This window comes from Heliangelus exortis, chromosome 11 (assembly GCF_036169615.1).
Source record: "Heliangelus exortis chromosome 11, bHelExo1.hap1, whole genome shotgun sequence".
Lineage (NCBI taxonomy): Eukaryota > Metazoa > Chordata > Aves > Apodiformes > Trochilidae > Heliangelus > Heliangelus exortis.
Genome location: NC_092432.1, coordinates 1,355,220 through 1,378,475, shown reverse-complemented (window position 1 = coordinate 1,378,475; position 23,256 = coordinate 1,355,220). Strand labels below are relative to the sequence as shown.

The 23,256-nt window shown below is 44.7% G+C and overlaps 1 protein-coding gene and 1 long non-coding RNA gene across 5 annotated transcripts in view; one reads left to right on the top strand and one right to left on the bottom strand.

The window, feature by feature from the left end:
* Nucleotides 1–891: 891 nt before the first annotated feature.
* On the bottom strand, nt 892–9,180 carry LOC139800718 (uncharacterized). Its single transcript, XR_011727892.1, has 5 exons — nt 8,778–9,180; nt 8,004–8,217; nt 6,757–6,801; nt 6,022–6,174; nt 892–969 (listed from the first exon to the last, which is right to left on the bottom strand). It is a non-coding gene; the product is annotated as an uncharacterized lncRNA (long non-coding RNA).
* Nucleotides 9,181–12,164: 2,984 nt separating this feature from the next.
* The window catches only part of PIAS1 (protein inhibitor of activated STAT 1), a 64,142-nt gene continuing 53,050 nt past the window's right edge, over nt 12,165–23,256 (top strand). For 2 of the 4 annotated variants that reach the window (XM_071754114.1, XM_071754116.1), the window contains exon 1: nt 13,116–13,169. In XM_071754114.1, coding sequence (XP_071610215.1) covers nt 13,131–13,169 — 39 coding nt within the window. In that variant the 5' untranslated portion in view covers nt 13,116–13,130. Of the gene's footprint in view, nt 12,315–13,115; nt 13,170–23,256 lie in introns of those variants that run through there. The other 2 variants (XM_071754113.1, XM_071754117.1) reach the window with 2 other exon arrangements.

The following is a 23,256-nucleotide window of genomic DNA, read 5'->3' as shown; positions in this document are numbered from 1 at the left end:
TGCCACAGATTGGGGATAGTTCTGGATGTATATTAATTATTTAACTGAGAAAAAAAAAAAAAAGTGTGGAAAAGGAGCAATGGAGCTATTTCCACCTTACTGGGTGAACATCCAGAGGGCTCTTTCCTGAGCCCTATCCCTGAAAACCTCCTTGGCATCCTCCAAAGCTGTTCCATGAGTTGCAGACTGGTGTTCTGGAGAGAGATGATCCAGTTACACATAACCACAGGATAAATCTCTGCTTGTTCTGCAAAGGAATCAAGCAATATATGCTGATTTTTTTTTATTTTTTATTTTTTTTTTATTTTGCTGCAACTGCAGCAAGGATCACAGGGGAACTTGGGCATCAATAAACAGCAGCAGAGTCTGTAGGAGAAATGAGAACCCCCTCATCACACTTCATCTGTGAATCTGGGCTAAAAGATGTAAAAAAAAAAAAAAAAATATATATATATATATATATAAAAAACCCAACAAAAGGCAGGGAGAGATGGTTGCTGGAATGCTCACATGGGCTCCTAATTGTGGAAACATGTTGAATGATGTGATACCATGGGGTTGTATAACACCTTTTATGAAACTCTTGGCATGAAAACAATGCATAAAAATCCCAGATGTGGCAAATCACAACCACGTTCTGCAGCCTCTCTCGAGCTCAGTTCAGGGGAAAACAAAGGACTTGGTTGAAATTGGGGTGGTTGTTTTATTTCCCACCCCTCACTTAAAAAAAAAAAAAAAAGCCAGGGGCAAAAAAAAATGTGTAAAAGAACAGTCAGAAGGGTGGAAGAGCAAACAGGGTTTCTCCTAAAAAATAAAATCTGTTAATTCCAGCAGAGGGCATGGAGGGTCAAGCTGTGCTTGGGTGATTTTTTTTTACCTTCAGTGAAAGGTTTTTTTCCTAAGCCAAGCAAGCAAGATGTGGTCCCAGTGATGCTGAACCCACATCCTGATGTGAGCAGTGAGCAAAACCTAAAGGGAAACTTGAGCAAAACCTAAAGGGAAGCCTGAGATAAATACAAATACATCAGGAATTCTGCAAGGGAATAAGGAGCTGGGTGCCTGGTGGTCCCCTCCAGCTTTTGGCTGTTCCTGGAGGTTTTTAGGGTATCAGTTGGGTTTGCAGAGCTGCCCAGGGGATGTCTGGGGCAGCTTTTGCCCATGTCTTTGGGAAGCTGATGCCAGTGCTTGGCTGCTCAGGGTCTGTAATCCCTGGTACAACAGCTCTGTAATAACCATGCTTCCCAAAAGAGAGTTTTGTGGCCTCAAGTCTGCTCCAGAAAGTCCTGAAAATTCATTATTCAGGTGTTAAGTTTGGGAATGACTGCTTGGTTGTTCCTGGGTGATCTGGCAAATAACTGGTGGCTCTTGGAAGAATTTCTTTGTTCCCAGGTGGAAGGAAACTGCAGGACATCTTCACTGATAAAGGGGAAAATAGCATTAATGACCTTTTTTTATTAGTAGAGGGAAGAAAGACCTTTCAGTTAAAGGCTTCCAACTATGTATATAAAAAAAGGAAGCTTCAACTGAAAGAGAGAACTTACTGTTTTGAAAGACTTTGCTGGGTGGAGATGTCAAACTGAAAGGATCTTGTGCAACTCTGCTTTTTTAGGTCTAATACTAAATTCACCCATTTATTCCTTTGCTTTCCCACAGGAAAACAGCAGAGGATTGCTAAGGAAAAGGTTGAATTTCTGGACTCACCAAAAAAAGCATCATCCAGGATCAGATCCTGAGGTTTCTGTCTCTAATTTTGGTCTGGAGAGCTGGTATTTCTGTAGCTTTTCCCATCCTCCAAGTCCTCTGGAAGGGTGAAGCATTTTCACATCCAGCAAATGAACAATAACAGAGGACTTAATTTCCCCATCTGTCAACTGGTCCTGAACAAACTGTACAACTTACTCTTTGGAGAGAAATCTTAGGTAAATTAAAAGCTTTAGTGTTCATTTTCACATAGCAGAGGTTCTGAAAGGAATTCTGTCATCACATTTCTGGCTGAATTATAAATATATATATATGTGTGTATATATATTTCTATATTTTTAATATATTATAAATATATATATAAAAGGCATTACAAATCAGGGAAGTTTTTTTTTTTTTTTTGGTAACTCAGATGATGCCTCTATCTCTGGTAACCTTGGCTCGACCTTGCATTTTGCAAGAATTTTTTAATTTTTGCATTTTGCAAGAATTTTCCAGAACTTTGGGGGGAGTGATGGTGTTGCTTTTAGGCAGAAAAAAAAGGGAAAAGTGAAACCTGAGGGCTTTGCAGGCCTTGCTCTACTGGTACAAAGCTGGAGGGCCAGGAGCACCTGGGGATGCTCCCTCCTGTCCTGCTCGGGGTGGCTGAGCACAGGGTGAGCTTTGTTGTCTGTGCTCTAATTTTTTTCTAAAAAAAACCAACAAAAAAAGTGCTGTTTGTCTTGGGCTTGACCCTCCAACAACTTTGCTGGGGCTGTGTGTGGGTGCTGCTGTGTTGTTTGAAAGCATGTTGGGGGATTCTGGGGCTTGCAGGACTTGTAGGTGTTGAATCTCTGCAGGTCCAGATCAAACAGGGCTCCTCTCCTACCCCCTCAGCCCTGGTTCTGGGGCAGTTTGTAAGAGAAGGGCTGAAAACTGGAGAAAGGGGAGATGGAGAAGAGATTTTGGGGAGAAATTCTGTGCTGGGAGGGTGCTGGGTGCCCCCAGAAGCTGTGGCTGCCCCATCCCTGGCAGTGTCCAAGGTTGGATGGGGCTTGGAGCACTCTGGGGGGTGGGAGGGGTCCCTGAGCATGGCAGGGGGGGCACTGGGGGGGATTTAAGGTCCCTCCAACCCAACCCAACCCAGGCTGGGGCTGTGGGATTCTCCAAGCCCCAACACTCCCTGCTCTGCCTGGACAAGGAAATTTCCTCAGCTCCTCCCGTCCTGCAAGGCTTGGGATGCTTTGGAGCAGCTCCAAGGTGGAGCAGTCCCTGGATTTCCTGACCTCAGAGGGAGGGGTCCCTGAGCATGGCAGGGGGGGAATGGGGGGGATTTAGGGTCCCTCCTTGTCATCCCCCTGGAGCAGGTGAGGAAGGTGACCCCAAGAGGGGCTCTGGGGGGATGGATGGATGCTCCATCCCTTGATGGGATGTGGGGGGATGGCTTGGAACTGGAAAAGAGGAGATGGGAGGGAGAAATTCAGTGCTGAGCCCCAGGGTGCCCCCAGAAGCTGTGGCTGCCCCAGCCCTGGAAATGTGGGAGTTTGGATGGGGCTTGGAGCACCCTGGGGGGGTGGGAGGGGTCCCTGAGCATGGCAGGGGGAGGAATGGGGAGGATTTAAGCTCCCTCCAACCCAGCCCAGGCTGGGGTGATGATGATGATGAGGTAAGAAATGCTTTTAGGGGCAGGTTTCCCCCTTCTGTGCACATAAATCTCATGCTTGCTTCCCTGCAGACCTTGCTCATCCTTGCTGCTGCCTCAGATAAGGGCTGAATGAGATAAGAAACTCTTTTCCTTCTCCTCCCTGATCAGGAGCAGCAGCAAGCAGTGAGGTTTTGCTTTTGAACTCCCAGCAGCTCTGCTGAGTAGGTGGGAAAGTGGCTCCCAAATGCAACAAGTCCCACCCCTCACCTGGTCTCTGGGAGAGAGAAGCATCCAACACAAATCTTTGGTGAAAGAAGAGAAAAAAAAAAAACCCAAAGCCCTTAAAGAGCAGATTCCCCTTCTCCTCAGCACCCCACGATGTCTTGGAAGAAGCCACCACCCTTGAAGCTCCAGGGGAGTTTTACTTTGAGCAACAGGGTATTATGTGATGTGGCAAAGACACCCTGGCAGAGCCAGGTAGGAATTTAGCTCTGGAGCTATTTCTACTGGAAAACAAAAGAGTTTCTGTGATAGTCTGGAACAAGAGCCAGCTCAAGGGTATGAACTCTTTTCTTCCTGTGTTCAGCTGCAGAGTGTTAGTAGTAAACCTGGTACAAGCTTTTTGTGCTCAGCTGGGTGGGCTGAGTGTGATGTGGTGATGCCCAGCAAAGGGAGAAAAGAGAGCAGAAGGGAACTTTTTCTTGTCTGTCAGCATCTCCCTCAGCAAAACACATTCCAAGTGAGATCCATGGATGCAGCAGTGCATCCAAACAGGACTTGTGGAGCAGAGCAGGAGGGAGCTGTGGGCTCTGGGAGGGAGTTTTGGGGCTGGAAGATGTGCTGCCTTACAAAGGAGGCACGAGATCTTCATCACAGCAGTGATAATGAGGTGGGAGAGGACAAGAAGAAGCACTTATTGACTGCTGGGGTCTTCCTTGCTCTGCAGCCCCCACGATTCCAGCCTCAGGATCCCCAGCACGAGCTTCTGAGAGGCTCAGGTTCAAGTGCTTTTGCTGGGCTGTGCTGCCAGCAGAGCTGCTGTGGGGATAAATTATGATGTCAAAACAGAGGGATGTTGTCACACAACCATCTCCCCTTCTGGGGTCAAGGTTCTGCTTTATAGCTTGGAAAGCCATTAGTCCATTTGAAAGCATATGGCCAAGAACAGAGAAAAAAAAAAAAGTCTTGTGTTTGGGTCAGGGCTCCAGACAAAAGGCTCTTTGTGCTAAGAGCTGACAATGACAAATAAAGAGGGACCTGTTGATCTAGGAGAGAAATGGAGGATTATGAAAAGATCACATGGTGAGGAAAAGACCTTGGCTGTTTGTCTGGCTGTCAGTCTCATCTGTCATTAAATGCTTTCTGCAACATATTTGTTACTAGAAACACCTTCCCCTGCTTGCCTGGGTTGTTATTTTTTTTGTCTATAAAATGCTACCTGTGCCTAACAGTGCCACCCTCCCCAGACCACATCAGAGAGGTGATATGGTCTTAGCTGGATCCTGGCCATGTGTTAGGCAATAGCCAGAATAATTACCATTTGCAAATCTCTCTGTTAGCACTGGGAGCGCCAGAAACTGGAAATGCTAAAAAAGAGCCAACCATGACACATAAATACGAGACACAAAGAACAACCCCAATAACAAAACCCCCTGTAATTCCACAAAGTTATTGGAAGTCAACCAAAAGCAATGTCTAATGCTAATAATAAGCATATTTCCCAAAGGTCACATTTGATTTCTACCCCGACCCAAACGCGTTGGAAGCTTTGCCTGTTGCTGTACAGCAGATTAACTGGGACAGCTTAATCTGTGAATAACTTTTGCAAAGCCAGCTCTGAAGGAACAGCAACAGTCTTGACAAGACTGGGCTACAAAACACTTCACAGATAATGTGTTGGGATTTTTTTTTTTTCCTCAGTAAGTCTGGAGAAAGCAGAGGAGGGCTTTGGCTTTGTGGCACGCACATCTGGCCAGCGCCTATTTCTGATGGGGGTGCAGAGAACATGCTGAGCAGAAATATTTATATTGGACATTGATGGGCTGCCTAAAATGACCTCCAGAGTCTGAAGTGCACCATAGATTTAAAAAAAAAAAAAAAAAAAATCTATTATAGCCCATTATGTTCTGGAATGGATCCGAGTCCATCGTCGTAGCAGTGCCAGCATCTCTGTGTTTGCTGTCAGAGAGGAGACCTGGGGAAATGTGTTTAGTTCAAAATAAACAGGGGGCAAGGGGGGGAATAACAAAAGAATGGGTGTTTTTTCTCTAGTTTTATTTATCTTTGCAGCTGAAGAGACTGCGAGGAGGAAGGTGAGTGGAAAATGAAACAAAGGGAAAGGTCCCTCACTCTTCTCAAGAGCTGGGTTGGAATCAATGCAGATAATGCACTTGGAAGCACTGCCTCATTTACTGGTTTTCAGTAAATTGCTGGGCTCTGCTTCCCAGTGATAATGTGATAGCTGTGTTTCTGCCAGGAAGAATATACTTTTTTACTTTAAAAAAAAAAAAAAAAGAGACTAAGAAGTGTGCAATGTCCCTTACCAGCAGGGCTTGGGTAGTTTGGGCTGCCCTGACTTCTCTCCGTGGGCTGAGAAATCTCCAGGGCTGCTGCTTTCTCTCTCTCCTGGTGGCACAAAGTGTTTCCAGGTTCTCTGGAGCTTGTTCCAAAGGCACAACAACAAACTGTACTTACACACCACGGCCTCCTGCAGAGAGAAATGTCCTCTCCTGCTTGCTGCAGCTTTGCACAGTTATTTTCTAACCAAGCCTCTTCCCTCTTCCTTTGCTCTCCTGATTTTTTTTGCACCCCTGGTAGTTGGTGATGTGCTCCCTGTGACTTCAGTGCTGCTGGATGAGGGGCCAATTATCCTCATTAACACTCTAAACTAATAATTCATAGCTCAAAGTAGGTTTGCTATGGACAGAACCACTAGGGATTTAGGGCATGATACTGGAGTTGATGCTTAGGCTTTCTTTTAATAATATTTTTACTGGAGACAGATCTATTTATATATGCTTTGGGAGAGTAATTTTATGGGTAAGTATGATCTTTATTAATATTTTCTTTGTTAATTCATTGATGTTAGTAAAGAGCTTTGAAGATGAAAGCACTCTACACAATAAGTATGAAGATTATTCCCAACTTATTTTAATGTTGCCAGCATTCCAGCTCCACCAGCTTTCATCCAAGAATTTTGAAAGCACTTTCCAAATGTCAATTAATTTCCTCTCAAGAGTCCAGGCAGATACCTGTTATTATCACCCCTATTTCACAAAGGAGTCAATCTGAGTGCATTTTACTCCACAACTTGGTCAAAATAGGGTAAATATGGCAAGAGGCTATTTGGGGCTGGTCCAAAAAAAAATCCTGAGCTCCCATTCTTGCTGCTAGACAGCATTCCCTTCTTGGGAGTGGGGTGTGACACTCACCTGCCTGGCACTTGCCTGCCTTCATCAGGTGTTTTACTGGTTGCCCTTCAAACAAACAAAAACAAAAAAGAGACAATGATAGCATGCCACACCCAGGAGAGGTTCTAAACCTCTTCAGAATCAGAATTTACAGAATTTATCCCAGCTGTTTGTGGTGCTGAGTGGTGAATTTTCAATCTTCAGGAGTAAGCATTAATTGGATGCTGTTTTTAGGGTCCTGTCCTCAGAATCTTACAATCCATCCTCAAAAGGCTCTGAAAATGGAAACGATTTCCCAAGTGCTCCACAGGTGAGGATTATTGTGGTGGAGAGTGCAAGTGAGCTGGAAAAGATCTGAGCTAAACAGCAGATGCTGCAGCTGAAACTTCTCCTAAAAGGCTCTCCCCAAACCAGGGGTTAAGTTAATGATGAGAGGAGAAGAGCATCCAGAGACAGTGTGACTCCAGCAATCCATGAGAACAATGCAAAGTTCAAAAATAGCTGTATTGACTGGTGGAAAAACAACATACATATAATTTTCAGGTAATTACTATGGTATAATTAGCTCTGCTGTTTTCACATGAGCCATCTGAAATGAACTCTGCTTGCTACTGGAACTCAGCTTTATTTACAGCCTTCCCATGGTCAAAGTGATTCTTTGGAAACAGGGATTAGGTAAAAAAAAATCAAGATGTGGGCATTTTTTGCCAGACTTTGCCAGCAGGCACAGCCTGGCTGCTGGTGTTTTATTCAGCATTTTGTCCTCCCCTACCCTGAACCACTTCAGGTGAGATGGGAGCTCATTTTGGGTGAAATTATCTACCCCTGTGTTGTCTAAATTACTTGGAAGTGGGGTCTGTAAGGGAAATGGTAGGAAAGGGAGGAGGAAAGAGACTCAGATTGTTGCAGGTCTCACTGTAGGTGATTGATGCCTCACAAAATTGTTTTAAATTAAGAATGTGTGAAAATGTCAGTATTTTACAGGTGCTGTGAGAGGGGAGGGAGAGAGGGAAACACCACATCATAATGAGGATTTACTCCCAATCCAAGTTCTGGAAAATTTAGCACCTAGTGGTTTTTTGCAACAGAGCTTTGCTTAGAGGAATTCTTTAAAATCTTAAAATTTGTAGAAAGAAAGTTCTTAAGCATTGGGGCCTTGTAGCCTTGCATAAAATCCCCTGTTACTTGGAATGAAAGGGTTTGTCTTGGTTAAAACCTGCTTTGGTGAGGCTGTGAGTCTGTCCAGCTTGATGAGGAGTCTGTCTCACCTCTCTGAAGATTTTTTGGAAATAGATGGAGCTTTCTGTAGTTTTCTGCCCTGGTGTTTTGGTAGTTGTTGAGCAGCATCTGGTGCTCCAGGTCCTGCCTGGCTCTGGCAGTGCCTCAGGGACTCCACAGCTGCCTAGGGCTTGGTGGTCACCTCTTGCAGTTGCTTTTTACATTTTCTTCTTGTACTGCATCTAAACGTTATGAAAATGGATGCTGGTGACAAAAAAAAAAAAGAAAAAAAATCTTAATTGTGATTCAGTGAAGTGGAATTTTGTTGGCCAAAAAACCTGGATTTGACTCAGCCAAAGGAAATTGTTTTACAAGTGGAGATGAATATCTCAGGCATGACCATTTTGTTTTTTCTCAGAGGAAAAACTTTTCTAGCTTTAATTTAAGAAAAAGGTACAATTCAAATCAAAGCCCTGAGATATGTGAATGAAGGTGCTCATTTAACAGCAGCAGTTTTCTGGGGGTAAAAGCTCCAGAAGTTTATTCCAGTTGATTTAATTTAGTTAATTTTTAAGTGATTGTAGTTAAGTGAAACTGGCTGCAAGGCCAGTAGGGTGCTGGGATGGTTCATAAAAATTATACCTCATTTCAAGACAGAAAGCAGTTCCCTATGACATAAAACTCCTCTGGTGTGAAGAGGTTTTGCTGCTGAGATTGCTGTCATCATGTCTGAAAGGAAACGAGGCTATATGAGGGCATTTTGCATCAAATTATATCATATATATGACATAATATGTATAGTTTTGGTGTATGCATATACCAACCCCCCTGACTGGTTTGGAGGTGATCCTGGCACTTTTCCTTCCCTGCTCTTGTGATCTCAGGGTGCTAAACCTGCAAGGCACTGGGCAGAAAGCTTAATTATGAGCCCACAGCTTAATTATGGAGGCCTTAAGAACTTTTTGTGGAGTGCTAGGAGCAAGCACATATCATCCCTTGATACTGGAGCAGAAAAGGCTAAGCAAATAGTTTTAAAGAATGGGCTAATTGTTGTGCCTGGGACTATTGTCTTGCAGCTGCAAGGCTTTGTGTGGCAGGAAAGTACAGAGGGAGCAGAGCTTGACTGGGAATATTCCAAGCAGGGAATACAATCTCCAAAGCATTCCAAATATCAAGGGGGGGGGGACACAAAATTAAAATTGTAACAGCATCCTAAAAATTGTGCTGGAAAAAAGGGTGGTAGGGTGGGAGTTGCCCTCCTGTGTTCCCAGCACCAAGGCAAGGTGGTGTTCAGGAACTGCAAAAACAGGAAAGACGCCCAGGGAGCTGGGATGTGTCATGCTGCAACGCTGCATTTGTAATTAAAGATTATAGTAACTCATTAGCATATGCTTTCCATATTGCCATAACATTGTTACGCCAGGAGATCTGAGGATAGGGAAGAGATGACACCAGCAAAGTGGTCCAGCATCTTTCCCTTAGGTAGAATTTTAGGTGCTTAACTCCTCCTCTGAAAATTCTCACACAGGCAGCACTCTCCTTGTGATCTCAGGGTGCTAAACCTCTTCTTCACTCTCTTCTTCACTGCTCCTGCTTTGGGCCAGGTGATGGAAATATAACATTATATTCAAGTATTTTCTACCCTGTTACACCTGGATGTGAAATGAATTGCAGTCTTTGATGAGGATGCCCATTTCAGAATGAATGGGGGCTGTTGCCATCACTGGCAGAGCTGCAGCACCTCTGAAAATTCCTGTGTGTTGACAAAGTCTTTGCTTGGCAAAGAAACCACCATCCAAGTCTCAAGAGTGGAGAGGAGCAAAACGACATGTAAATAATTGCCTAAAAATAGAAGCACAGATTGCTTTTCATGTTAAGTTCCTTCTTCATACTGAAGGATATATTGCATAAAAAAAAAAAAAAAAGTGACTATCAGAGGTCCAAACTGAAAAATAAAAGGCCTGAACTAGCTTTGTCTGCAAAAATACTTATTTAGAGTGAAGCATTTTGAACTGAATATGCACCCTCTCTGTCCCCTTGCTTATTTTAGTATATCTGAAAACATTCTCAGTCTGTTTTATTTAAAGCAAGTTTGGAAAGAGGACACTGTGGTTTATGGCCATGTGTCAGGTTTGATAGTGTTATGCCATGATTTAGCAGAGCACTTAAGCACATGTCCACATCCCACTGAATTTGGTAGGAAGTGAAGAAGCAGAGGAAAAAACTTTGCTGTGCAGCAAACCTCTTTCAGAGAAAAATAAAGCAATTAAAAAAAAAAAATTTTTTTTTCTTCATGCAGTTATAGATCTTCTTGCCAAATTCTTTAAGCCAGGGACAAAGTCATAGAACATATTAGATCATGATTATTAAACATGTTTAATCCTTCAAAATGAAGTATTCTAAACTGGGCTGGTTCAGACCACTGAAATAGATCAGCTAATTATGGTACACGTGGGTGTATGGGGAGTCATCTGACTTTTATTATTTTTTTTTTTTTTTAGCTATCTTGCCTAGCACCCTACCCCCTCCCCAAATCAGTGTTTCAGACACTATGATAAGTCTTCATTACATCCAGCATTAAGCCAGAGTATGGGAGTATTACTTATCAGCTTTTTTCTAATTTCTCCTCATATTCCAAATGCTTCAGTTGATTATGGAAAAGTCAAGGAGAAGAGTGGATACTTGGCATAGCTGTATTAGAGATGGGATTTATCCATGACCTGGGGAAGAAAGAGGGGTTCTAGCAAGGAGGCAAAAGATGATTTTCTGTCAGCCTGGTCTTGAGACCAAGCTGGGGGAAATGTCTTGAAATAAAATGCTTGGAAAGAGTTGTGGGTTTCTTTTTTCCTTCTTTAGAGGATCAGGGCTTCCTATTTACCCCAATGAAGAGGATGGTATCAAAAAGCTGGAAAAGAGGCCACTATGACATTTTTCCCTCAATGCAAACTACCTAATTTTAAATCGTGGACCAACTATTCAGGCCATATGGGAAACATAAATTATAATTCAGTAATAATCACGAGTGGTAATCTCTTTACTGCTGATTCCCTGTGTGGCCTCAAGCATGCTCTCTTTCATCTGTAAAATGCAGACATTAATGCTTTTTTTTTTTTTTGCTCTTGCAGTGCGGATAGTAGAAGTGCTTTCCAAATGTATCATGATGAATTTTGCAGCAGCTATGGAAAAAAATAGCAAATTCTGTCTCTCTCTTCAAGTGATGTACAGTCTTGGCCGTGTTCTGCAATGTTTTTCCATCCCGTGCACCAAAGTGGAGAAAGTGTCAGGGCAATTATAGAGACACCCAGGTAAAAGGAAGCACCAAGCCAAGGTGTGTGATTTAAATTCTATTATTTAAAGCCAAGGTCTGTGACTTAAATTCTCTTATTTAAGCTGATCAACTTTACAGCTGACACTGACACCTTGCTGGGTAGCATTTTTGCTACGTATTTCTCACCTCTGCGTTATCTGTTGCAAAAACCCACTAAATTTACTCAAAGACTGTATGACCTGGGCAAGTTTGGGTTGAAAAAGCTCTTCTTTGGTTCTGCAGGCCCTCCTCAAAACGGAGTCATTTGCTAAGAGAAGCTCATCCCGATTCCTTGAGCTTTCTCTACAGCAGCTCAGGGAAGTAAAACTTTTAATCATTTCCCGCTTCCTTCGTTAACTCGGGAACCCGGAGGATCGCCCCAGCCCCGGAGATCCCAACCGAGGGGCAGCGGAGAACCCTGAGGGGACCCCAGGCTTAGTCCTGTGCTGCTTCCCTCTTTAAAAAAGCACTAAAACGAGCTACGGATTCAGTAGCAGGAAGCGGAGCTGCAGATTCCAATTTTAATCAACTCCAGGAATGCGTATCCACCTCTTCCCTCGGGTGATCCCATTCCAGAGGGCCCACAGCTCCCCGGGGGCTGTAGCCCGGCTGGGCTGAGGAGAACCGGGGAGCAACGACCTTGCCGAGATCGCTGCCCCGTTCCCCTCACGGAGCCCGCGGCGGGAAGGCAGCGCCGATGGGGCCGCTCTGTCATGGGGGGGGAGGAAGAAGAGGGGGCGGAAAAAAAACTTTCCAAGCGAGTCAGCGGAGACACGCTGCCCCTCAGGGAGATTCTCAGAGTCCCCGCTGAAGGCTCCAAGCTCCCCGTATCCCTCGGGAAGAATCTTGCGGGCAGTTCCCCGGCGGAGCCCCCCAGCCGGGAGATGCGCAGGGAAGGGACAAAATGGCGCCGCGATTCAAACGCTGCGCGCTGCGCCCCGGCCGAGGGAGGGGGCGGTGGAAGGGAGCGGGGGGGTGGGGGGGGCGGTGTCCCGGCGGGGTTCACTGCGCCTGCGCCCGGAGTTGCAAGATGGCGGACAGTGCGGAACTAAAGGTAAAGCGCAGCTTCAATTCCCTTCGCGATACCCCGAGCTGCCGCGCTCCGGGCCGCCGGGGCTTTGCTTTTTCCGGCGTCGGGGACGAGCCGAGTCGCTGCCGGCGCTGCGAAGCGCTTCGAGGCGTTGTTTCGCCTCAAGTGGCTGCGGCGGAGCCCCGGCGGCAGCGGGGGCTGAGGGGGACGGAGCGGGGCGGGGAGCGGAGCTGTCCTCCCCTCGCCTTTCCTCAGAACGCTCTCCCCGCCGGGCCTGGGGGGAGGCAACGGGGGAGAAAAGGGAAGGGAAAGCTTCGTTCGGGGCTGGAGGAGGAGGCGGTCGTGGGGCTCGGGCCGGGCCGTCGTGGGGGTGAGGGCGGCGGCCGGGGGAGCCCCCGGGAGTTCCCGGCGCTGGGCAACGCGGCTTTGAGCACCCCCGGGAGGTTGAGGGGGAAGAGGAGGCTTCCCCGGGCTCCCCGCAAAGTTTCCAGGGGACTCTGTCAGCCTTTAGCGGGCTGGAAGGGAGCCCTGAGGAGCGGCTGTGCCCGCCGTTGACAGGCGGACGGTTCCTAACGAGCGCCCTCGCCTCCCGGTGCTGGGGCCGGGGGGGGGGAAGCGTCCGCCCCGCTCCCATCCCGGGGAAGAGAGGGCGTCAGGGGGAGAGGGTGAAGAGTTCCCCGCTGTTCAGGTTGCGGGTGTCCCTGTCATCCCGAGAAACGCGTGGAAAGCGGGTGCTGTGAAGCACCTGGGAGCGGAGTGACGGCTCCCCCGATGGGGGAAGCGGGGCCGGGCGGGGGTCCCGCTGGGCTGCGGGGGGGTTCTTGGGGTTCTGTGCCCGGGATGGAGGAGAGGGAGCGACTCTTGAGCTCGTCCCAGCAGGTATTTTGAGGGGTGGTAGCGGTGGAATGGTTGGGGGGTGGGTGGGTTAGCAATGCTGTGCACCAAAAAACCCACAACCCACCCCGAAATCCAGCAAAAAAGACCCTCAAAAACTTTCCAGAGCCTTTGGCCAGGGGGTGAGCTCTGCCCTGCACACCCGGGGCTGTGTTTAAAAGTTGGAGAAGTTCATTGGGGTTGTCATAGGGTCATTATTCATCAGGAGAGCTTCTGTCTCGGGCTCTAAAGTTAATACAGTGAAAGCCACGCATCAGAAGTGTATTACATGTGTAATGTGAACTACAGAGTATGTAAAGCAAGGAAATAATTAGGGAAGTACCTTCTTTTTCTAGGTTTTCAGGAGGGCTTACTTTGCTGTGTATCAAAGGTTTCTTGCAGGTTCTTTTTTAGATGCTTAAGGAACTGTCAGGATGTTAAGAAGTAGAAAATCTTCTGTGTCTTCCAACTTTTTGGGGTCTCTGTGTGCCAGGTCAGAATAAATAAATCCTCGTTTAAATACCCCTGTCCTTTAGGTTTTTTTCTGAGTATTTTAGAGAGCATATTGCTTAAGCTGTGTTGTCCCCCAGCCCTTTTTTTTTTCTTTCTTTTTTTTCTTTTTAATTTTTTTCAAATTGTGACTCCCAGCACATGAAGATAAGAGGTCAAGATGTGATCACAATGTGAATCTTGGCTGCCAAATGGAGTAGTGTATTTTGGTAACTGACCCCAAAAGTTTTGGTGCACAGTAGCAGTGACACCTTAATAAACAAAACTTACTCCTATGGAGTGAAAAGAGGCAAGAGCTAGGGAATAAAGTGGGGTTTTTTTGGTTTTTTTTCCCCCCCCCCCAATGTCTGTTAGGATGGTGCTTGAGGACAGTGCTGGAAGGCACGATTTTAGTGTGAAAATCGACTTGATTTCTTGATCTTAAGAGCTCTGCAGCCTGAAGCCTCTTCACTTGTCCCTGGCAGAGCCTCAGGGTGCTGGGTACACACACCTTGGGTGCCCTTGGTCTCTGGGAGCATCATGAAAGAGGCTTCTCCTTTTCTCTTTCCCTGCAACTTTACAGGTGGAGCTTTCACAATTTTTTTTTCCCCCCTCTGTATTTCTGTCTGCTTGTCATCCTGGACTTCTTTATTGTTCCCTTTCTGTAACCTGCTCCTTGAGAATCAGTAGAGAGAAATTGCCAAGCATTTTTTTTTTCTTTTCTTTTTAAGTACTGTTTGCTACCTCAGGGATCTGAAGTGTAAATGTCAAACTGAGTAGTTTATTTTCAATTTCACTTTGTTCAGTATATGTAGTGGTACTTGCAAGCTGTAGGATGGCAGCACTGCCTTCTATGAAAAGTTGTTGGGTGGTTTTGGGTTTTTTGGGGTTTTTTTTTTTGGTAGCTCTGGAGGCTTGGTAGTTTACATAAGGAAATAGTTACTTCATAAATTCAGACTTTGAAGATGTCAGTAAGTTTTTCTAGACTGTACGAAGAAAAGGAGGTGTGTGGGTGTGTCCCCTCTGTCAAGAAGGAGAGTGGGAAAACAAGAGGGTATAAAATTCCTGCTTAAGAGTTGTAGCTGTCACTTACTGGTTTTCCAAAAGTAGCACAGCTCACTTATTAGGTACCAGATGATGTGAGTGCTCCTTGGAAAAATGTGGCTAGTGGAAAGCTTTTATATCATAATTGGGTGCATTTTTAAGCAGGAGGACATCCCCAGAAAATGTGTTTTTAAAGTCTTTCTCTTTAAAAGTCAAAAGGGAGGGTTTGTGATTAAGACTGCTCTTTGAAGAATGAACAGTGAATTCTTTTCATTATTTTAATTTTCTTAGGTGAAGTCTTTACAGTTTTCTCCTCTGATTAATTAGCAAATGGTATTTATTTCATTTTTAGTGGCCTTTAAAACTAAAAATCAAATGTAATAGTTGTGCAGTAACTCACTTGCCTTGCCAGATAAAGTTCAGCAGCAAAACTAAATCAAGTTTCTAAAACTTTTTTTTGCCTTCCTGTGTCAAGAACCATGGGGGTAATGTACACACGTGGGAACTGTGATAGGAGGGGTGGGATTGCCAGCCATAGACAGTCAAATTAAAGATCTTGGTAGCACCAGAAAACCAGTGGTCATTCTTCCTTGCTGTGATTTTCAACCAAGTTCTCAGTCACGAAACAGCTTTTTCTGTAATGTGGTTTTTTTACCACAATCAGAGGTATTTCAGTCTCTTGCCCCATTCCTGAACGTTTGTCCTGTTGGAAAGAGAAACACCAGATAAGATCAAAGATACTTTGCAGACTTGTTCCTGAATTCTTGGGAAGATTTGGGTGGATTGAAGCAGTATGTTTTCATTTCCACTGGTGCAACAAGGTGACTGAAAAGTCTGTTTTTCTGTGGAATACCTGCCTCCCTCCATAGGCTGAGGCATATGTGAATTTGCCTGATCTTAATTACTATCCCTGTCTAATTGCACACAGACTCTCATTTATCTGAAGGTAAGCTATTTAAAGCTCTTTCTAATTGGAAGGAGTATACTTGAGTGATTAAATCTTTCCTTCAATATTTCTTACATCTCTTTAAATTGGTTATTAGATTGTTGTGATCTTTGCCTTCCACTCAAGTCTTCTGCAAATCATTACACAGTTTGCAATAATCAATTCAATTATACATGGATCAAAGAGTGAAAAAGAAAAGCTTATGTTCTAGTATTGTCATTCTTGATACTGTCCTAAGAAGCTGGTTTGGAAAGCACATGCTGGGAGGTTTTCTCCTTTGTTCTCTCTCCTTTTAAGAAAGTGCCTTTGGGGATTGAAGAGATCCCTGGTGTGTTTCTTGTTAGACACAATTTATACTTTAAAAAAAGTGAGCCAAGAGTTTGAATGAAAATTCATAATAGCATTTCCTCACAATGCTGTTGAAAACAAACCATTTAAAAAGATGCAGTTGGGAAATACCCCTCCCCTCAACCCAGGGCAGTGGTTTGTTTTTTTTTTTCAGGGGGAGAGGCAGGGAGCCTGGCTTTCAGGTGGTGGTGATAATAGTGACAAATGGATCTCTGGGATGGGGATGCAGTTGTGCTAAATTGCATTGTCAATGCTAATAAGCATAAGCTACCTATTTCAGTGTTCAATTAGAATTTGACTCTTCTGTATTACGAGCTATTTCTGCTTAATCCTTTCAGAAGTTGCTAGGGTTGCATGTTTCTGTGATTAAAGTCAATATAATCCACTTTTCATTGTTATCTGAGTCTGTGGCTTACCTTATTCTCACGCCTGTAATTTGGTGGGTGGCATTCTTGTACAGCTAAATATATTTTGGTTTAAGGTAGCTTTTCTTGAGCTTTTGGCCATCAAGCCTGGAGCTGCAGCTCTGGAGGAATAAAATTGGCAGCTGTGCATCACTGCTCAGCTGTCAAAGCTCCACTTTGCCACACTTTATTGCCAATAAAAACCAGATTGCAGGTGTGTAGATGTAAACAGAATGTCAGCACACTTCTAATATCAACCCCTCACAAATAAAAGGGACTGTCCTGGAAGCATTTTAGGCCTGTGCAAGTGAAATTCTTATTCATGGCCACTTGTGAGAGGGAAGGAAGGTACAAGAACCAGTAGCTCAGAGTTATTTTTGATGGGTTTACAGTTAATTTCTCTTTTCATTATAAAGGTACTTAGAAATTGCAGTTAAAAGGCTTAGAAGCAGGTAGGAGACACATCTTTTTTAGCTTTATTCCCTGAGAATAAAAAAGCTCCCCTGGGGAGGGGAAGGGCTCAGGACTGCTTGGCCATTCCTAAGAATGTTTATGGCTCAGCCCCACAAGCCAAGAATTTAAAAGCATCCCATGAAACTGGGGGTAGGCAGCTCCTTCCTGAATCTTCAGCTCCTGAAGTTATTTATAGGGATGTAGATGACTCCTGTCTTTTCTATTCTGACCTGCATTCACATAAAGCACAGAGATAAGTGCAGTTTTGTCATGAATGTGTTTGGCACAGAGGATTTTGGCTCCTGTCATCTCTTCTTACAGAAGTCAACATCTGATCAGTTTTCTCTTTAATGCTCTTACAGTGGAAAACAAAACAGAACTTCCAAACACTTGAGACTCAAGTGCTCCCCATAATTGTCCTGTGACACCCCCAGCCCTCTCCAATCCTCTAGTGCCTCACTGCTGCCTTTTCTCTGAAGCATCTCTTGTTATCCTTGATGGCTGCAGGAATGCTTCAGTTTGGAGTTAGGTGACTGGTGGGCTCCATCACTGGGGGGTTCATTGCTTTTTGCTGAAAGGATGAAATTTGAAGTACTGGTCCCTTTCTTGCTAAAGGGTTACTTTGTGGGGTCTTGGGATCCCGTTTCCCAGAGGATTTGTGGCTGGGAAATGGATTTGATCTCATGCAGCTTTAGTCTTCCATGATGATATTGGGGTTTTCCCCTTTGGCTCCAGAATCCAACCTACTCAAGTTGTCTCAGAAATGTCTGTTTACCTTCTGCTGTGCTTCTGCTTCAGAACCTTTTGCTCTGATGGAAGGTGGTGCAGGTGCACATTTCATGGAAGATTCTGCTTTATCACCTTCCATAAAAAGCAGGGAAAAGCTTCTGAAAGCCAGGATTTCAGTGAGGAATGCCAATGTGGTTTTGACTTTAAAAACTTGATTGTATCTACACTGTGGTTCTTTTGCAGCCTCTGCTGTCCCCTGTAAACAGAAACTTTGGTGAACACCCAAATGTGCTTTCAGGAACTACAGAGAAATGTTTGTTGTCTTCTTGAGAGGGGGAAAAAAGGGAAAAAGTATTGTTCAGGTAACTGCTGTGACAGATGCTTGGGCAGCTGAATTTTTGAATCCTCTTGCTCAAGCTCAGGTATTGACTTTCTCATTGCTCTGTCACTATTCCAGCTCTGTGCAGACCAATAAATGGTAGATGTGTTGGTCTGGGCTTTTTAAAAATAAGATGATTGGCTTTTATGGTGCAAAAATTGCATGCAGTAGCTTCAGTGGTAGTCTGCTCAGGAAAATAAATGCCTTTCTTAAAAGCAGAGTATTTTGCTAGTTAAAGGAAAGGGGAGGTTAGGAGAAGAAAGGAGCTCCAGTAGCTCACAAAAGGGTGCTTACATCTGTAATTTTACTCAGTGCTATTAAAGCCATTTTGAACTAGTTGCTGCCATAAAATGTGGCCATTTCAAAGTTAATTAGAAGCTTTGGGGCTACAGCAAAAAGTGAACAATGTTATAAATCTTGGCAAATGAGAATACATGGAGTTGAAGATGCATGGGATGGGAAATACTAGTTTGTTTGGATTTCCAGCTAGTTTGGAAGCCTCCTTCAGGGCTTCCAAATTCTCAGTATCAACCAGAACCAAATGAAAATGGGTAAGGTGATATTATTGCTGTGCTACAATCTGTTGTCATTTCTTTTCTTACTCTTTTGTTGATACTCCTGTGTCTGCTGAAGCTGTATTGATCCAGGAGTTTGTCAGCAATTTGCTTCAGCTTTTTCTCCTGTTGGGATTAGGGATGGCTATGGATGTACTGCCATGTCTCTGCTGTTATGTTCTCACACTGGAGGGATGCCAGAGGGCTCTGGAAGCAGGAGTTGTACTCCAAGACCAGGGGAGAGTGGGAATTAGCAGAAGGTGGGTACTCTGGGGCTTGTCTAGAATATGGGAAACAAAAAACTGAAAAGCTGGTATACAATGAGACCTGAGGTCGAGCTGAGCTTGACCTTTATGTCTGTAGGAGATGATACACAAGAGATTTATTTAGGAAGTGGCATGATAATGAATGGAGGGGGAAAAGGAGCCTTTAAAGCCATTGCTTGCTGAGGATGGAGTCCTAGGCAAAGACTGGGGGTATGCTGGGGTTTATCTAGCATGAAGGACAGTGGTGTTCATCTTGTCTGCATCACTGAAGATGGCTCTGTAGTGAACTTCCCTGCTTTGGTTTAGGAAATGGAATTTAAAGTACTGGTCCCTTTCTTGCTGGGAATCAATGTTTTGAAAGGGTTACTTTGTGGGGCCTTGGGATCCTGTTTCCCAGAGGATTTGTGGCTGGGAAATGGGTTTGATCTGAGCTTTCTGGATCCATGCTAATAAACATGTGTGAGTTCTGCCAGGGCTGCATGGGTTGTGGGTGATGCTTCAGGTGCCACTTTCCATCCTAGAAGTCCATCTAACAGCAGGAGGGAGGAAGAAAGGGAGAGTTTCAGTCTCCACCCTGCTTTGGGGCTGATACACAGCCAACACCTTTCCCAGACTATTCAGCTGTGAAGCATCTCTTCACCTCTGTAAATATTTTCTTCCTTATGCCTTGCTTTTTTATAGTGGATCTTGAGGGCTTCTCCCCAATTTCCAGCCCAGATGCCATGAGTTGTGCTCAATTCTTCAAACCCAGAGCCCAGTAAGACTGTCCTGTTAGTTTTCCTGGGTGGTTTTCTCAGTTTCACACCTAGTTGCTCCCTCGATTCTGACCATAAATTAGTTGGTGACTTGGTTGGAAGGAACTGTGGGAAATCTCCAGTCCAGCCTCCTACAAACAGGATTAGCTATGAGGTCAGAACAGGTTACTCAGGACTTTATCCACTCTGGTCTTGAAAAGCTCCAAAGACAGAGACTGCAACAACCTCTTTCACTGCTTAATTGTTCTCATGTTGAAAACATTTAAAAAAAAAAAAAAAAAAATTATCCATCCTGAACCTCTTATTTCATCTTGTGCTTTTTGTTCCTCAGTGAAGATCCTGGCTCTGCTTTTTGATGCCCTTTTTTCCATGTTGGGAGGTTGCCATTAGGTGACTCCAAAGCCATCTCTTCACCAGGCTGGATGAGCCCTGCTCCCCCAGCCTTTTGCCAAATTATCTTGCTGATCCCAGCAGCTTGTTTGGGAATGGGATTTGGGATTCCATGCCATTGGTGTAGTTCTTGAGGGATTTCTGTTAGCAAAGACATATTCCCAAATCTTGAACATGCTCAGAAATTTGCAAAAGCAGCTCCTGAGGCTGCCCACTGGTATCACTGGGAAAGGTGGAGGTTGCTTCAAAACCTCAGATTTCAAAAGTGGTGAGCCTTGGGTGAACCAGGAGGCTCCATGGGATTGTTGTCCATTTTGAAAACCTCTCTACCAAAAGTCTGCCCCTCTTCCCCCCTCTCCCATTAAATACCTAAAGCAGACAGAAAGCTGAGCTCCAGTTTCCTGACTTGGTTGCAGCACTGTCTCCACTTCCTGCAGATGTGTCTGTTGTGGCCACAGAGTGTTCAAGCAGCTGGGATGAACCTTCTCTGAAATTTCTCTTGGACAGGAGCTAAGCTGTAATCTTTGGGCAGAGCTTAGAGGCCTGGTTTTCTAAGCTAGGTTTCCACTAGGGAAAAAAAGCAAAACCAAACCACAGTTCTCTTCCAAAAAGATGCCAAAGAATAAAGCTCCAGAGAGCTTTAGCTACACAAGATTTTGTGTTCAAGCTCTTGGGGTTCTTCCACAGGGCACATACTCAAGGTGTTGGCCAGGATTGGGGCTTTACCTCTCCATCCTGAATAAATCCTTTTTGGGCAGCTGTAGGATCTGTCCCCTGCAACATTTTCAGGGAGTGTTGTTGGTGCCTAAAGGCTGAAATCTGTTGGACCTGACCCTCTTCACCATGGATTTGCTTGATGCTGCTGCTCTGTTCTTGAGGTTCACAAAGGGGAACAGCTTGGCAGCTGAGCCAAAAGGTGGAGTTTAGCAGAAGAATTTATCCCTGGTTGTTTCTGGGATTACAACTGGCTCTGTGTATCTCTGCAGAACAGCTGAGAGTCCTGAGAGCCACCTTGTTGGTCTGCTCTGATCTTGGTCCTCCTGCTTATCTGTGGGCTGCAGTCTGTGTGAGCTTTGTTATCTGTGGGACAGTGCCAGAACTTCCTCCTGGGAATGTGTCTTCCTTCTGGAGAAGAGCATCTCGGGTTGGTCAGTGAAAGCAGAGAGCTGCTTTGTGCTGCCCAGCCACACCAAGACCTTTTTTATCCTCCTGGGAATGTGTCTTTCTTCTGGAGAAGAGCATCTCGGGTTGGTCACTCTGAAAGCACAGGGGCCCAACCACACCAAGACACTTTTTATCCTCCTGGGAATGTCTTTTTTCTGGAGAAGAGCATCTCAGGTTGGTCAGTGTGAAAGCAGAGAGCTGCTTTGTGCTGCCCAACCACACCAAGACCTTTTTTATCCTCCTGGGAATGTGTCTTTCTTCTGGAGAAGAGCATCTCAGGTTGGTCACTCTGAAAGCACAGGGGCCCAGCCACACCAAGACCTTTTTTATCCTCCTGGGAATGTCTTTTTTCTTGAGAACAGCATCTCGGGTTGGTCAGTGTGAAAGCAGAGAGCTGCTTTGTGCTGCCCAACCACACCAAGACATTTTTTATCCTCCTGGGAATGTGTCTTTCTTCTGGAGAACAGCATCTCAGGTTGGTCACTGTGAAAGCACAGGGGCCCAGCCACACCAAGACACTTTTTATCCTCCTGGGAATGTCTTTTTTCTGGAAAAGAGCATCTCAGGTTGGTCACTGAAAGCAGAGAGCTGCTTTGTGCTGCCCAACCACACCAAGACATTTTTTATGGGAATGTCCTGGGAATGTCTTTTTTCTGGAGAAGAGCATCTCGGGTTGGTCAGTGAAAGCAGAGAGCTGCTTTGTGCTGCCCAGCCACACCAAGACAGTTTTTATCCTCCTGGGAATGTCTTTTTTCTGGAGAAGAGCATCTCAGGTTGGTCACTCTGAAAGCACAGGGGCCCAGCCACACCAAGACACTTTTTATCCTCCTGGGAATGTCTTTTTTCTGGAGAAGAGCATCTCAGGTTGGTCAGTGAAAGCAGAGAGCTGGTTTTAGCTGCCCAGCCACACCAAGACGTTTTTTATCCCTTAAAGTGAGACAATGGGGTGAGAACCATTCAGAGCTCAACCTTCTTGCATTTCCAGTCCTCAGCAAGATGTTCCTCCTGCCCTCTTGGTAGAGCAGGGGCTGGGCTTAATAAAACCATTTTGTTCAGCTTTTCAACTAAAAAAACCCAAAAAGTTAACATGGAGAACAGAGCACAGGGTGGAAATAGCAGTGAATCTAGTTTTGCTTGGCAGTTTAGCATAGGTGCAGCTGACTATTCTATTTTTTTAAAAATAGCACAGGCCAAATACAATAGGGATAATGTGTTTGGTTCAGGTAAAATCTGTAATTTGAGCTCCAGGAGTGTGTTGTAAAAAGCTGTGTGGAAGACAGTGTTTTCTGATGTGTTCATTCCTCATATTGTTTCTTGAGACTCCCTTGACAAAATGAGCTCACTTTTGGGCAGATGTTGGATCTTGTTCCCTGGTCCAAAATAAGAGTCTTTGAAACAGTCCCAAGTATTTGTGTAGATTTTCAGCTTATTGAAAAATCTGTTCCAGAGAGCTCTGCTCAGGCTGTCAATGGAGTTGTTAGTGAACCTATAAATACATTGCACCAAAATGAAAAAAAAAAAATGAAAAAAATGTAGAAACTTTAGCAGTGCTACAGAAACAAAGCTGTTCTTTTTCCTGGGTTCTGTGTTGATTTAGCAGTATCTCCTCAGTGAATCTGCTGAGGCCACTTGATGGCAGGGCTTCAAATTTTTTTAATCAACTATCAGAACTCTGCTTGGTTTGAATTACAAGTATTCCAGAGAATATTTTTCTAAAGGGTGCACACCCAGGTTTTTGTTCAGTTCATTTCCACTTTTTACCTCGGTGCTGTTTTATTTGACTCTTTCTGTTGAATTTTTATTAGAGGTTCTTGACAGTGTCACTCGGGTTGCTGAGGAAATGGCTAAAATAAATACACATTACAAACTCAAAAATGGAGAAGGAATTATAGTGTTCAGACCAAGGGTCCATCTGGCCTGGTGGTGTCTTCTACAGCTTCCAGAAGGGAGTGTGAAGGGAAAAGAAGAACAGGACAGATTTAAGAAATAGCTGTCACCTCCCTGCAATATTTTCTTGGTCTACAGCTATTTTCAGCTCAGTCCTCTCAACCCCACGGGGGCTATGAGCTGGACAAGCCAGACTAAATTTGTTTGAACCTATAGAAACTTGGTTTTCTTGTGGTATTTTCCTGGGATTTCTGTCTCTCTTGCTGCCTGAAGTCTCTTCTCAGA